Below are 13845 nucleotides of genomic sequence, written 5' to 3'. Positions count from 1 at the left end.
CCTTGCCTGGTCACGCCAATTACCTTGTGTTTGAGACTGCATTTTGGATGGAATTCAATGGTACAACGATACATATTTGTAAAAACACGTTTATAACTTGATTATAACTTGACGGTAAGCTGTCAAAATTTGGAGTAGATTGCATAGTGAAGATAGCAATTGACGAACGAAACACGTGTTAGTTTCTGTTGGCTGAAGGTGTGCGTGTAACGCGTACACGTATTATGTTGACGAAAATTTTGACTGGAGAAGAAGAATAAGAATCATAAGAAAAATCTTACCGTTTCCGACTGATCCATCCCATACAGCACACTCCATTGCAGGAACGTTCCAGCAATGTTGCAGGAAATTTCCGGTGCAGCACCGGAACATTGCTGGAATGTTCCAGGAAGGTTCCTATGTCCGCACCGGGGGAACATTCCACGGCAACCCTCATGGAACCTTCCTGCAAGCTTCGGGCAACGGAGTGTGCTGTATGGGATGAGACGATATTACGATATCTTCGTTATGCGTGGACCGATTTTATTGAATTTGGTCTTATCTGAAAGCTTATATGCGGTTTACATGAGAAAAATGCCTTTAAATTTAGAAAATATTGCAGGCGTGATGAGATATTAATGAAATAAGTTTCAGTTTAGGTTGGAATAGCCGTGCGACGAGTAAATTAGTAATTAATTTCCTCTCAAAGTGTTAAACATCTAATAGTAAGTAGCTGCCTCAAGCATCAAGCTACAATTTCCAATATTAACTTGCGTACAAATTATAGTGCCGAATAGGAAATATAATATAAAATATCTTAAGTCGTACGACATGTGCAACTCTCCCCTATTATATCTCCACCCCCGTGAATCGAGAGCAGAGTGAATTCGAAACAGTCACAAACGCCATTCTGGCAGTCGCCATTAAGGGCATCCTCAGCGAGCGAGGAACAAAGAGTAGGAAGGGTGTTTCCCACGCGGGTCGCGCGATCCGCGACGACGGCGGCAGCCAGTCGCGAGGACGTCGATAGGATCGGTCGTATGGCGTCGGGTTATGCAAATACGAGTCTCAGCGGGCGTCAATTTAATGGCGAGGCCGCAGGTTCGGGCACCGCGAACGACCGCGGACCGCATCTTCGGGCAACGGATACGGCTCATGGAAGGACGAAGCAGGAGGAAGAGTCGGTAATGATGGACGTTCGATTTTCTCTTGCAACTTCGCCAGCGAACCCGCTGCCCGGAGGATCGAATCAGGTCGAGTGTTGTCGGAACTTAAATGCAGGTACTCGTAGATGCAGGGAAAATCTCCAGAGGCTTAACGATCTTAACGAACTTGAAGAAGTTTTAAAAGATCGAGGGTTGAGTCTGAGGAACGTTAAAACGGCCCGTTGAATATACTTCCTGTTCGTGCAATTAGTACCCTTCGTGGTCTTATCATCAAGTAGACGAAATCAACCCCTATCAGATCAATCAACTTGAAAATTCAAAGTCATCGAGTTCGATGAAAACGCACGTGGCTTCGGAGCCTCCGAGATCTCTCGAAGGGCCCAATTTTCCACGACGCAGCCACGTTCGAGGAATAACGAGTCGTCCCGAGTCCATCAGGCGCTTTGGTAGTCAGCCAGGACCGGGTCGTCGAACAGAGGGGGTGACTGGGGAGAAGGAGGTTGGCAGGCATCCACGGGCAGTATATCACGTCGCGGGGATAAGTTTTTGATCGGCCCTTGGTATACGGATGACTCCCCGCTGCTTGACCTCATCACGCCACGCAATGGGGGTCTTTATAAACCACCATCGACTGCGCGTATCCTAATCACCTTTTGTCTTAAGCCTGCCAAACTCTTGCTCGGAGGCTGCGCTGGCTCCCGGCAAACGATTCGAGCCACCCGGCTGCCCTTTCGTCGCCGTACTCCTTCCACACTGACCCCCTGTACCTTTGTCGCTTTTGACGTATGGATTCCGAGGTGGTTGCTTATCGGCGCATTAGTCTTTTGGGGTAGATTCCTTATTGTAAAGGAGAGGGAGCAGCGGAGAAGGCTTCTTTCTCTGCAGCTGTAGCTTTATTTTGGGCAGCTCGAGCACAAATTGCCTCTGTAGCGTCTCGTGTTAATAGTGCCTAGAGTTTTTCCCCTAGACTACATGTTATTAAGCAGAGATCGGCAAAAATTTTATTTAAATGAAAATTTCGAGGGACGAATGGAAATTAGGAAAATTATTCGCCATGGTCATCTAAAGTTAAAGTAACTTTTATTCGATCCGTTATTTAAATCGTTTTTTATTTATTTGATGCCCAAATCTGTTATTAAGGGTCATTCCGGTTAGACGGGATGAAAAAATCGATTTTTTTTAAAACATTTTTCGAAAGTACATATCCTCAAGAATGTACTGTTAAAATTTCATGGAAAAATTCCGATTATATTAGCTTCTGCGGATGCATTTTGCAGGGAGCGCAGAGATGTTATTAGAAAAAAGTGCCATTTTCATATCAGTTCTTAATTTAATAAATAATGCTAATTTAAAATACAGTAATTGAGGCTATTGCAACTAAATAAATATTATAAATTGGCACTACAATCTCCAAACCATCTCCAAATCACTTACTGTGAACCACACTTTAGCAGCTACATCACAATGAACTTCGAGCATCTCCAGCAGATTCGTCAACTGTTCCCCAAAGCAAACTTCACAGAGATCGTCAGGTCTTCGAGGTTACTCGCCGAAAACGTTCGATTCTGTTCACTGAAAAATGAGCCAAGATTCGTGGTTTCCCAGCTGGATCCGCGGCAGCAAGATCCAGGAGATAATCTGGATCGGCAAAGACGTGGTGGCATGGTGCAGCGGGGTGCACATAGTGTTCTTCAACGTCGTCCAGAGGAGGCAGAGCTTGCGTTGGTGTTGGAACCAGGAGTCGGGAGAGGGTGTACGCTGCCTGTCAGGTCACGCAAGCCTGCCAATGTTCTGTTTCGCGGAGAAGATCGCTAAGCCCAGAATACTGATCATCTCCTACCCCTCGATGATGAAGATCTCCGAGTGCGTCGGCGGCTGTTCATCGGGTTACTTAGCTACCGCCTTCACAGCGCGCGACCACGTCGTCTCCGTGGGCTCCTACCCTCACTTCCCCTTGATCGTGTGGTCCTGGAGGACTGGCGAGAGGCTGGTGACGGTGAACACACCGATACGCGACGAGGTTGGACAGATCCTACGGATCACTCTGATCGGACCAACCGTTATCGCCCAGATGGGCAGGACGTGTGGGAGGTTGCTTACCTGGCAGCTCGAGGTGGCTGGCAAAGTTGCAGTTTTAAAAGGTACAGCTATTAAATCTGAAAACCACAAACCACCACTTACACCACTCCCAGCTTCGAACCAACTACCCGAGACTTGAAACGGTAGATCACGAGGTGACGCTGCCGAAGAAGTACCCCATCTTGTGGGTGGACTGGTCCCCTACGTCCAGCGAGCCCCTGCTGGCCATCACCGACAGAGACGGCCACATCTTCCTCAGCAACTACGACGGTAGCGAGGTCAAACGCATCGTGTTGTCGCAGCGCTGTGGCATCTGCGTGGAAATGGAGCTGCCGATGGTCTGCTGGTTTCGCGAGGGCATAATCCTGCGGACCACCTTCTGCCAGATCCGCTTCTTCATGCTGAACCCGCGAACGAACTCCTGGCACAGAGAATGGTACGTGAAGTCCGTAACCAAACCGTACATCTTGGTCAATCATCCCTTGAAGAACGATTGGCTGTTCTACCACACGCTCGAGGGATACTTGATGCAGATCGACTTCTCCGTGGAAGGAGAGGCGCCCAGGATCAGGAAGTACCTCAACTACGGCGGTGTCTACCGGTTCGCGGACTTTGTTTACCCTTGGTGCCACCACCTGGTCGCCAGCGGGGACAGAAAGGAATTGTCTGTTGTGGAGTGTTACAGTGGCACCCAAGTGAGCCTGGTCGATCCCGAGATCGAGGGAGAGATAAGTTGTCAAGTTTCTCATCCTGATTACCCGGTGATCGTTCTGGGGACCACGCAGGGCGAACTGGTCTTCGTCACCTTCCTCGACCCCGCTGCACCGAAGATTGCTGCTTACTTGCGCTTGCACAGGAGACCTCTGGATCTGATCAAGTTCTCTAAAAGTGGGAGGCAAGGGGTGTTGATAATGAAGCTTCTTTCGTCTCGTAGCGACAGCTGTTTTACAGTTCCTACAGTGCTATTGGAGAGCTGGGAAGAAGACACTACCCACAAGCTGAAATGTCACAGGTGCAAGGAGAATCGTCCGCTCGCTTCACCCAAACCCCTTCAACAAAAGAAACTAAGAACCTAAACGAAGAATTCCTACTTCTCCCTGAGGAGATTGGGTGGAGCGAGCGGACAAGTCCCCTTGCTCCTGTGACACTTCAGCTTGTGCGTAGTGCGACTTCTTTCCAGCTCCCAATAGTACTAACCCCTCTCTGAAGCCAAACCTCCATCCTCCAGATGCCTAATCGCCATCGAAAAGAACAAGGGCACCTGCTTCTGCGTGAGCCTGCATCGCGACAGACCCTACACAGTGAAAGCTCTCCTTGAACCCCAACGAATGATCGCCGACGCGCTCATCTACGAAACTAACAGGGCGCTGAAGGTTCTCCTGCTGTTCGTCGGGGTGAAACAGTTCCTCGTGGGCCAGCAGTTGCTGGTGTTCGACGTCCCGGAGGGGAAGACTCTCGTTACGGAGGTGAAAGATGTCATCGACCTGCCCGGCGTCTATGGAAGCCTGTGGCAGGTACCCGGGAACGCGACGCACCTTCTGGGGTCGCCATATCTGACGCGCCAGCTGCGAGTGCAGAAGCTGAACGACTTCAAGGACGTGGTTATTACGGACGCCCTGATGACTGGGCACTACGTCAGGGTGGCGCAACTTTTCGTCGATCGACGGTGGATAACCACGGCTGCCTTCGACGGTTTGGTGTTCGTCAGGGACAAATCGATAAGGCGCATCGTCGCGTACATCATGACGCATCACAGGGCAGACTTTGGCTCCGTAAAGGCGATGATGAACAAAAGCGGAGATGCGATCGTGTGCCTTGGGTACAATGGGTCCTTGGTCGCGGTCAGGACTTCCGTCGAGGAAAAGAAGGTTCGTTGACCGTGATTGTTAGCGTATTCGCAGCCTCAGAATTTCTCTACTTAAGGGGGTATATTCTGAAGTAATAAATGAATATAGAGTTATTATTATTATTATTATTGAAAATTAAACGAGCATTGCTCAATACAAAGCACAGTTACAACGACGTGATAGGATTTTCCTGCCACAATAGTCTGAAGAGCTTCCAACTGAAAGAGGAACTACTACTGGAAAAGAAGTCGACATAGTCTACATAGGAGCTAGCACTGAACATTAAGCGATTCATTGGATCAAGTGACCCATATTTAGATTTGAATTTGTGGTATACGAAAGGTGGTCTTTTTCTGATACATCTGGTAGGAGCAAAAGAGTTAATTTTTAATCGTCATTTCGTTGACTTTAATGCACAAAAAGAAAATTTTAAATATATTTACAGGAATAAAAAGTTGTAAATATAAATGTGAGAGCTTGTGCGCGATGCACCGTCTGATGGTGAACACGATTCCGGATAGGTGAATTACCTGAAACACAAAGTAAAGGCATTTTTAGAATTTGTAAGACAGTCTTATGTTGGAAGCGAAGTTTTGGTAAAGAAATTAATACAATTTTGATGTGGATGTATATGATTTTATCCTTCTTTTTGTGGGAAAAATATTATGTATCTTTTTTTTTAAAGAATTTATATCGAAAATGTGCTTCCGACACATTGTGGGGAATAGTTTTCTGCACCTCCTTGTAAATTTTCATTGAAATCGTTGAAGCGGTTTTCGAGATTTTATGTTCACCGTTTTGGAAAACGTAGTTTCTGGGAAATCACGTTTAAAGTTCGACATGCAGTTTTGTCGTTATGCGATGTCATTTTTGCAGTAATATCTTCAATTTTTTGGAATTTCGGAGCCCGGTTGCGCTTAAAATACGTAGAAAAGATGTAGCTAGCGTAATATGCAAAAATCCCAGAATCGAATTTTCGAAAATTTTGAGGGTTGCCTACCCCCTTAAGAATCTGTCAGACCCATCCGTGACTATAAAATTAACCCTCCCGCGTCCCTTCTTCTTTCTTCAGCGCAGGAGAGCTCGGATGCAGCCGCGAAGCCCGTCGACGACGCGAGAATCGTCCACAGGGTGGACTACAGCCTCTACGAGAGACAGAAGAAGAAGATCATCTCCGATTACGCTAGCCTCGACCCTGCGATCCGCGATGTGCTGTCACGGCCGAAGCTCCAGCTCCCTGGCCCCGAAGAGGGCGACAAAACCTGGGCGGAGTGGAGGGAGGAGGAGCAGCTACGAGAGGAGGAGGCGAAGTGCAAGGAAGAGAAAGCGGCGATTCTGAAGGACTTCCACGTGCTCCAGGGCAAAGTGAAGAAGCTTCTGGACGCGAACGAAGTCTGCCCGGAGATAGAGAAGCTCCCAGTGGCGTCTTTCGACCTGGACATAGCTGGTCGTGACCAGAAATTGAAGGCTGGTCGCGACGAGTGCGAAGACTTTTTCCTGGCGATGGAGCATGAGTGCAGGGAGATGGACGGGGTGGCTAGCTGGATTCGGGAGAGCTTCTGGGACCCTCAGGTGGTTCTCGGTAAATCCCTGCTAGCCATCTTCAACGAGACGGAGGTCACCAACTACTCGATGGTCGCTGAGGACCCAGAGACGAAGGACCACTTGCAGTGGGCCAATTTCTGTAGGGAGGCCGTGCAAAACATCGTGGAGGTGGACGACTTCAAGCCTTGGAAGCTGTACACCGAGAACGAACTCCAGGAGGTGCTCAGCAAGCGGGTGACGGTGTATCGAATGGAGGATAGAGGGTTCGCCTTCTTGCTGGACGAGGAGGAGGATAGGGAGTGGGAGGAGGAAGAGCTTAGGAAGCAGAGGGAGATGGAAGGTGAGGGGAACAGTATTTCTTGGTAATTTTGGCGAGCTCGCGTCCCACCTGATACGAGATCTGTGGAAAGAAGCGTTTTGCATTCTAAATGGACGTACACTTTGCTGCAAGGCACAACCACGCACCGATTCATCGAGCCAGCAGCCTCTTACTCTCAGATGGAATCGTACGGCTTCGGGCACATGATGCTGAACAATCGTTTCCTCCTGCACGACGGCAAGAGGCTTCGGGCACATTTCAACGAAGCCTTCGACCGAGTGTACGAGCTGAAGGAGAGACAGATGAACGTGATACGGGGGAGAATCGAGAGGATACGCCACATAGACTCCGAACTGAGCACCATGTTCGGCCAGCGCGTGCGCTATGTCCCCGCTGACCCCGACTGGCACTGGCAGGTCATTATTCGAGTCATTTACTTACGAGGGGCAGTGCCGAATTTAATGAAACTTTACTGTGACATTGTCCTCCTGGAAACACTTGTCACGAAAGCAGCCCCCAAAGTCTGGGTCGGAAATATGTTTTCTTGAATATCTCGAGAACTATCCAATAGGTCCAGAAACAGACACTTCTCTGTGCCCCAGTAAACTAAATAAATTATACTGTTGGATGCAAAATGGGCCTGAGTGTCCTGAGATCGTTTTGGGACATTCCACGCGAAATTGGACTCTTTTTGGAGTAAAAAAGTTAGCACTAACATTCAAACAGCTATAAAATCGACATTTTTTAAAATTGTCAAAAATCTTTCGAGATATGTTTATATATCCCTAAAGACCACGACATATTCAAATTTCAGCCACATCCGAAATGTTACTCCAAACAGTGTCCGATTTCGCGTGGAATGTCCCTTTTGCATCCAACACTACAATTTACCCCTCTGCCCTTAATTAACCCAACCTTGATCCACACCTTGACTTCCCCGCAAATTATTCCCTTTCCTCAAATATTACCCAACTAAAACTGAATGAAAACCCTGAAGCAACAGCTATCAGTTGCCGCGGTCCCACCTCCCTTCCTCGACTAACCCCACGAACTCCTTCTCTCCCGCGCCAGGAGAAGCCAGAGAGCATTATCAAGGTTCTCGATCACGAACTCAAAGCGAAACCGTACATCTCGCCGTCGCAGCGAGAAATCCTGGACAAGCAGGCGGCCGAGGAGGAGCGCGTCCGCCAGTTGTTGCTGGCTGATGACTTTCGCGAGCGCGCTCTAATGGCGATGATGGACGGCGTGCTGGAGGTTCGATGGGAGGACGTCATCAAGATAGACGTCCCGAAGCCGGCCTGCATGCTCGAGAAGAAACCGGGAGACTACACCGCGGAAGACATCCTGACGGTGAAGCGTTACGAGAAGGACGTGCAGTTCCTGCAGGAGGAGAGAGAGCGGTACAAGAGGATGCTGGAGGCCGAGTACACCAGGGTCATGGGGCTAATGCAAGAAGGAATCGACAACTTCAACGGGAAAGTCGACGAGTTGTTCCACGTGAGTGTACCATCGCGGCGCGCGTTGCAGTCCTCGCTCGATTCACCACCCAATGGCCCCGTAGTTGAAGATCAACATCGAGTCAGCCATAAACCAGATCCATCTGCGGTACATCCGCGGCTGCATGCGAACCTACCGTCAGATGAAAACTCTGCGCGAGGAGGAGGAGATGAAGGCACGGATCGCCGAGAAGCAGCAGTACGCAGGTACCTTGGAGACCCACCTGCAAGCTTTCAAACACGTTCTTCAGGAGTTCGTGGGCCAGCACGAGACGTTGCGCAATCGCGAGAAGACGTCGTCCAGGAGATTCAAATCCGAGTTCTCGTCGCTCAACAAGCTGCAGACCGAGTTGCTGGAGCAACAGTTCAAGCGTCGACCGAGGACGAACTTGAAGAACCTGAGTGCCAATGACTTTCTCGACCTTGGTGCTCATGTGGTCGCTAGAACTCGGCCGATGTTTATGGCAGCGGAGTGCATGGAGTACCTGAGGGCCATCGACTACCTGGATGTTCGACCGAACGTCCTTCCGCCGAGCCTAGACAATGCCCATTGGGACCAATTGGTCAGAGTGAGGCGTCTGAGGATCGAGATGGAGCTGAAGCTCAGGGCGAAGGGGGCGGAGATCGTGGACACGGAGAGCGTGATCCTCCGGTTCGAGCAGGATATCGCGAAGTGTAGAGCGGACGTGGAGGAGAGGACGAGGAACCTCGAGGAAACGAGGAGGCGTTGGATGATCTCCGAGCTGAACGTGGAGGTGCAGCTGGTGCTGAAGATGGGCCAGGTGGAGCTGGACCTCACTGGGGACCTCGAGGACACCAAGGACGCGATAGTGGTGCCTAAGACCGAGATAGAGGTCGTAAACTCGCTCATCAGGGCCGCGGGCGCTTGCAAGCTCGGCGCTCTCACGCGACTGCTAAACTTCCAGGGAGGTAATGGCTCTTTCTAGGATCAATTTGTCAATTGCTCTTGCTCTGCTCCAACATCAAAATACTTGCAATATAATATTTTTTAAATCATGAAAAATTGAGAATTAGCATTTAAAAGAATCATTTGCTTTTGGCAAAAATATAATAGAAATACAAATTTTGGTAAATATTTACAAAAAGAATAGTTCCCACCAATTTCGATGAGCTTGAAATATGTCGTCGAAGCTAACATTCCGAAAAACTTTTTCTTATACCTACATGTTACCGTCGCTCGGCTTTAGTCTTCGAAATATTCGCAAAAGACTGCGATCGGTAGACGAACACTTCGACTGAACACTTCGCTTCGTCAGAGCGTTACACTTTGAATTTTCAATGTCGAACCTTCTACCTCGAACCCCAAATCACCCAGTCCCGTCCACTCATTTCCCCAGGCACGTTGCTGATGCAGTGGGAGCACAAGTGCCAGAGGAAACGCCTGGAGGACCTGCAGGAGGATCTCCGTTTCACGGAGTCGGTGACGGTGACGAAGGAGATGCAAGGGTACCTGAAGCTGAAGGCCAGGGGCCTGAAGGACGACAAGACGGCGCAGAGGCTTCAGCTGAACGTCGAGGTGATGCAGAAACGGTTGGAGGGTATCGTCGCGGGCCACCGGAACCGTCTCCGCTCGATCGAGAACGAGATCGCCGCCATCAGGAGCAAGAACGGGCAGCTCGATCGGCAGATCTTCGAGGGAAACGTGGCGAGGTGCGACCTGGAGCAGCAGCGCGATCTTATCGGCGAGGCGAGGCAGCGGGAACACGCGGAGAAGAAGTTAAGGATGATCATGAAGCGATCCGATCTGATCAAGAAGCTGCAGGATAATTACGCCAAGCTGCTGGAGCTGCAGACGGAGCACGAGCTGCTCAGGCTCCGTCGATTCCCGATGCTCTGCTACAAGACTGTCGACGACAGCTCAGAGAACAAGGAGATTGTTCGTCCTGCTCGTCTTTTTCCTGCCAAGCCCGATTTTTGCCCCTGTTAATGAGCCCCGGGTTTTCTCGAGCTTCTCCTTTCTAGTAGTTACTTGTGAGCCAGAAGAATGTAGTTGAATGGTAAAACAGGGAAGTTGCAGATGGTTTTCTACAGGTTTCTAGATTTTTCACTGTGATTAGTGATGTAGAGATACTGTATTTTCAATGATTAAGCTCTAACAATCGATTTGGGGTTTGCACGGGCGAATTTATTTAACAGGTTAAAGCGATAGATCGAGTAAATAGAAATGGAGCGGGTCGTCCGCGGAGTGTATATGAATGCATTTTGGAAGGTGTTCATTGATTGCAATTAAATTAGTGTTACTTATACCGGAACGAAAAACTGTTTTACAGTTACTTTCACTCACTAACGCTTTATATGAAGCTTTAGGAAGCCTGAGGTTTCGAAGGAGCTTCGATTTCGAACTGAACGCGTCGCGCTTCACTTCTACCATTATGCATGCACCGGCTCACATCTTTATCAAAGATAATGACCCTGCCAGGCAATCTCGCAATTAACTAAGTAACCGAATAATAAATCCCCGTTTCCCAAGAGCGAGGGCCGGCAGAGATTAAGGACGATTTCCAGATACTTGGACCGCGACAGCCCCGAAGACCACCTTCTAAACGTCGTTAAATTACCAGCCAGCGAAAGGATTTAATCAGAGTCGCTTTGCTGGCTCTCACAAAGGACAAGCGGCAATTTGCAGCGGCGCATAAATCACCCCGTTGGACGCTCGGTCCCGATACATAATAGGCGCCGCGATCTATACTCTTTTTCACCATAAATAACTGTACTAATAGTATAGGAGCGAGATGAATGATGCCGGGCAGGGTGAGCGCCGTTGCCTACGGATCGGCCGCGAAACCATCGCGTACGAATCAATTTGATCTGAGAAATTCCCAGCTGGAACCGTTCCGCAGAGAAGGAAAAAAGAACCACAGACTCACCCTGCGACGATTAAACGTCCAAGGATTCTTACGCTCTCTCACCCCCTTGCTGGCGTTCCTCGGCGCGACCTTCTCGGTTTCTTTCATTTTTTACGCTGGGAGATCGAGGACATTCCTGGAGCTTCGTGGCGGAGACCACCTGAACGATCTATCAATCGAACGAGTTCGAATCTTTCGAGTTTAATAATAGTAGCTCGACAGTTGCACTGTTGAGTGGAGGTTGCTGCATGGTTCGCTTGATGCTTCAGGTGAAACAGGGGAATTTTTTTGGTTGGAGGGGTGTTCGTTTGGCTGAAGAGGAGGTAGAAATAGGAAGTGCTATGAAATTTAAATTAGTGATCCCCGCGGGTCCGTTTAACAGTGTAGAATAATATTATTTCTTTACTAGTTAAATACTATTTCTTTTCCAGATCATCAACGGCTCAGTTGATAGTCCGCCTATCATTAGATTAATCAACTTCAACTTGGCGGGCTAACCCACTAGAGGCTCACTTCTTTTCAAACCGCATTGTTACACCTCGAGGTCCCACTCCTGTGATCCTATACAATATACATAGCATTTGCGACTTAGGTAATAGCGATTTTAAGTGCCTGGACTTTTTCTCTGGCTCGAGTCGCACTTTGAAAACCAACGCGTATGAAGCCGGGTCCACATTTGTTACCGTACCTAGCTCTGTTACCGCGACCTGTTACCTAAGTAGCTAACCGGTAATGGTAACAAAAGTAGACCGATGATGCTGGACGATTTCGAAACATTCACTGGATTTTATTGACGCGTTCGTTTACTTTCGTTATTATTATTATTAATAAGATAAACTCTCGCTTACCGATTTTTAATTAACAAGCGTTTAACATCTTTGTTTTGCTAACATTTAGGTAACAGGTCGCGGCAACAGAGTGAGTTGATGGTAACAAATGTGGACCCAGCTTAAAGCTGTGTTGAAACGATCCTATGTAGTTGACACTTGTTCATCTTCTTTACTTTATCTTTTTGTCTTTGTTGTTTATGAGTTAGATAAATAAATAAATAAATAAATAATCGTGCAAGCGAGACAGAAGTATGAGATATTACTTTCGACGTCACTTTTCTTTTCCTTCTCACAATCGCTACAGTTTTGCACCAGGATAAAGAGAAGAAAAGAAGGACAGGGAAAGCCTACGGTCCAGCACTGTAAATATTTTCGCTCTAACGATCGTATGATTTTTATTAATGAACAGGACCGGCTCCGCGCGGCTTTGTCCCCTCCCCTCCCCCCCCCCGACAAATATTATGGCGGTTGAAAGGTTATTCATCGGCTTCCTCTTTTCTGCCGCCGCGGTAGCCGTGACGAGTCACGGAATCCGGGATGTATCCGCGTGACCGTCCGTCGATTAATCATCCTTCCTCCGCTGACATCGACATAATACTGTCGTCGTTACGTAAGAACACCGAGTCGACTGTTACGAAAGTGCCACTTACGGCGATTCCTCTTGTTTGCCAAGTGTTTCGCTCCGTCTCGCCATTGGGAACGCTGACTGGGACTTCTGAGAGCCTCGTGAAAAACAATCCATCTGAAAATTCATCCTCCACTTGCAATTCTTCGGGAAAATCTTTCCTTCTCACTTCTACACATTCCTGTAAATAAATGGAACAAATTTCAAAAAGGATCTAAAAATAAAATAGGCGCAGTTTCAACAGCTCCGCAGTGAACACCACCCAGAGGGGGGTCCAAGGGACCCTGGCACCCCCAAAGAAGCGGATTTCTAAGAAAAACAGAAAACTGGACTTTATTCTTTAAATAAATTTTTATAATCACCTAATGAATTTTATTGAATTTCCAGTAAACATATTTTTATCCCTTCAATTCTGCTCCCTCAAGATTAAATCCTGAGTACGCCACTGACCACTCACATAGAAAACTAAGTAATCATTGAGCCGTTTCAAATTTTAACCACTATACAAACTTCTCACATGTTCCGACTTACAGAAACAAAGAATCATCTTCGAGTCTCTTAATCACCCCGTAAGATTCGGTTTCACCCAAACTCATGGCTCCCGCAGAATCACGCAGCCTCCCCCTGACCCACTTTTCCCCGCGGCTAATGCTATGAACGCGAGCGAAGGTGGAAATTTCGCATGCCCCGGCTCGGAGCGGGGCTGGGAGCGTCTCCCGGTGAAATTAGCATCGGGGGAAACCGGCGGACGCGTTTTCACGGTGGCCGCGCGATATCACGGCTGCAGCGCCGGTGAACGGGGGGCCAGCGTCGGTTATCGGGCGAACGGCCACTCCAATCAATGCAAATCAAATCGAGAGCCGTGAATACGAAGAGCGTATAGTCAAATCAACCGAATAAAAGCTTCATGAATGTAAAAGACTGGTGAATGCGAACGGCGCGAGCCAATCTGGTAATGCGTCGTTCTCCCACCAGCTTCCCTGCCTCCCTCTTGACACGAGGAGAGGGTGGGATAAATAACCACATACGGAATATTGCGTTACCCTGCTGCTATTTCTGCCTGGGATGGACGAAACGTTTAAAAAAATCGCT

General features: G+C 48.4%; 1 protein-coding gene across 1 annotated transcript; it reads left to right on the top strand.

The window, feature by feature from the left end:
• The first annotated feature begins 2609 nt into the window (after positions 1 to 2609).
• Positions 2610 to 10379, top strand: LOC143367277 (cilia- and flagella-associated protein 43-like). Its single transcript, XM_076808913.1, has 9 exons — positions 2610 to 2686; positions 2751 to 3286; positions 3372 to 4236; positions 4453 to 5092; positions 6149 to 6956; positions 7068 to 7351; positions 8007 to 8432; positions 8497 to 9361; positions 9790 to 10379. The coding sequence occupies exons 1-9, from the start codon at positions 2610 to 2612 to the stop codon at positions 10377 to 10379; spliced, it is 5091 nt and encodes a 1696-aa protein (XP_076665028.1).
• Positions 10380 to 13845: the final 3466 nt, after the last annotated feature.

Source organism: Andrena cerasifolii, chromosome 3, assembly GCF_050908995.1.
Source record: "Andrena cerasifolii isolate SP2316 chromosome 3, iyAndCera1_principal, whole genome shotgun sequence".
In the NCBI taxonomy this organism is placed as follows: domain Eukaryota; kingdom Metazoa; phylum Arthropoda; class Insecta; order Hymenoptera; family Andrenidae; genus Andrena; species Andrena cerasifolii.
Note: the sequence above shows the minus strand (reverse complement) of the source record. Positions and strands in the feature narration are given on the sequence as shown.

Coding starts and splice junctions, on each gene's coding strand:
- LOC143367277 (XM_076808913.1), top strand. CDS start 2,610: ATGAACTTCGAGCATCTCCAGCAGATTCGTCAACTGTTCCCCAAAGCA. Junction 3,287..3,371: donor CAAAGTTGCAGTTTTAAAAG/GTACAGCTATTA, acceptor TTGAAACGGTAG/ATCACGAGGTGACGCTGCCG. Junction 8,433..8,496: donor AAGTCGACGAGTTGTTCCAC/GTGAGTGTACCA, acceptor ATGGCCCCGTAG/TTGAAGATCAACATCGAGTC.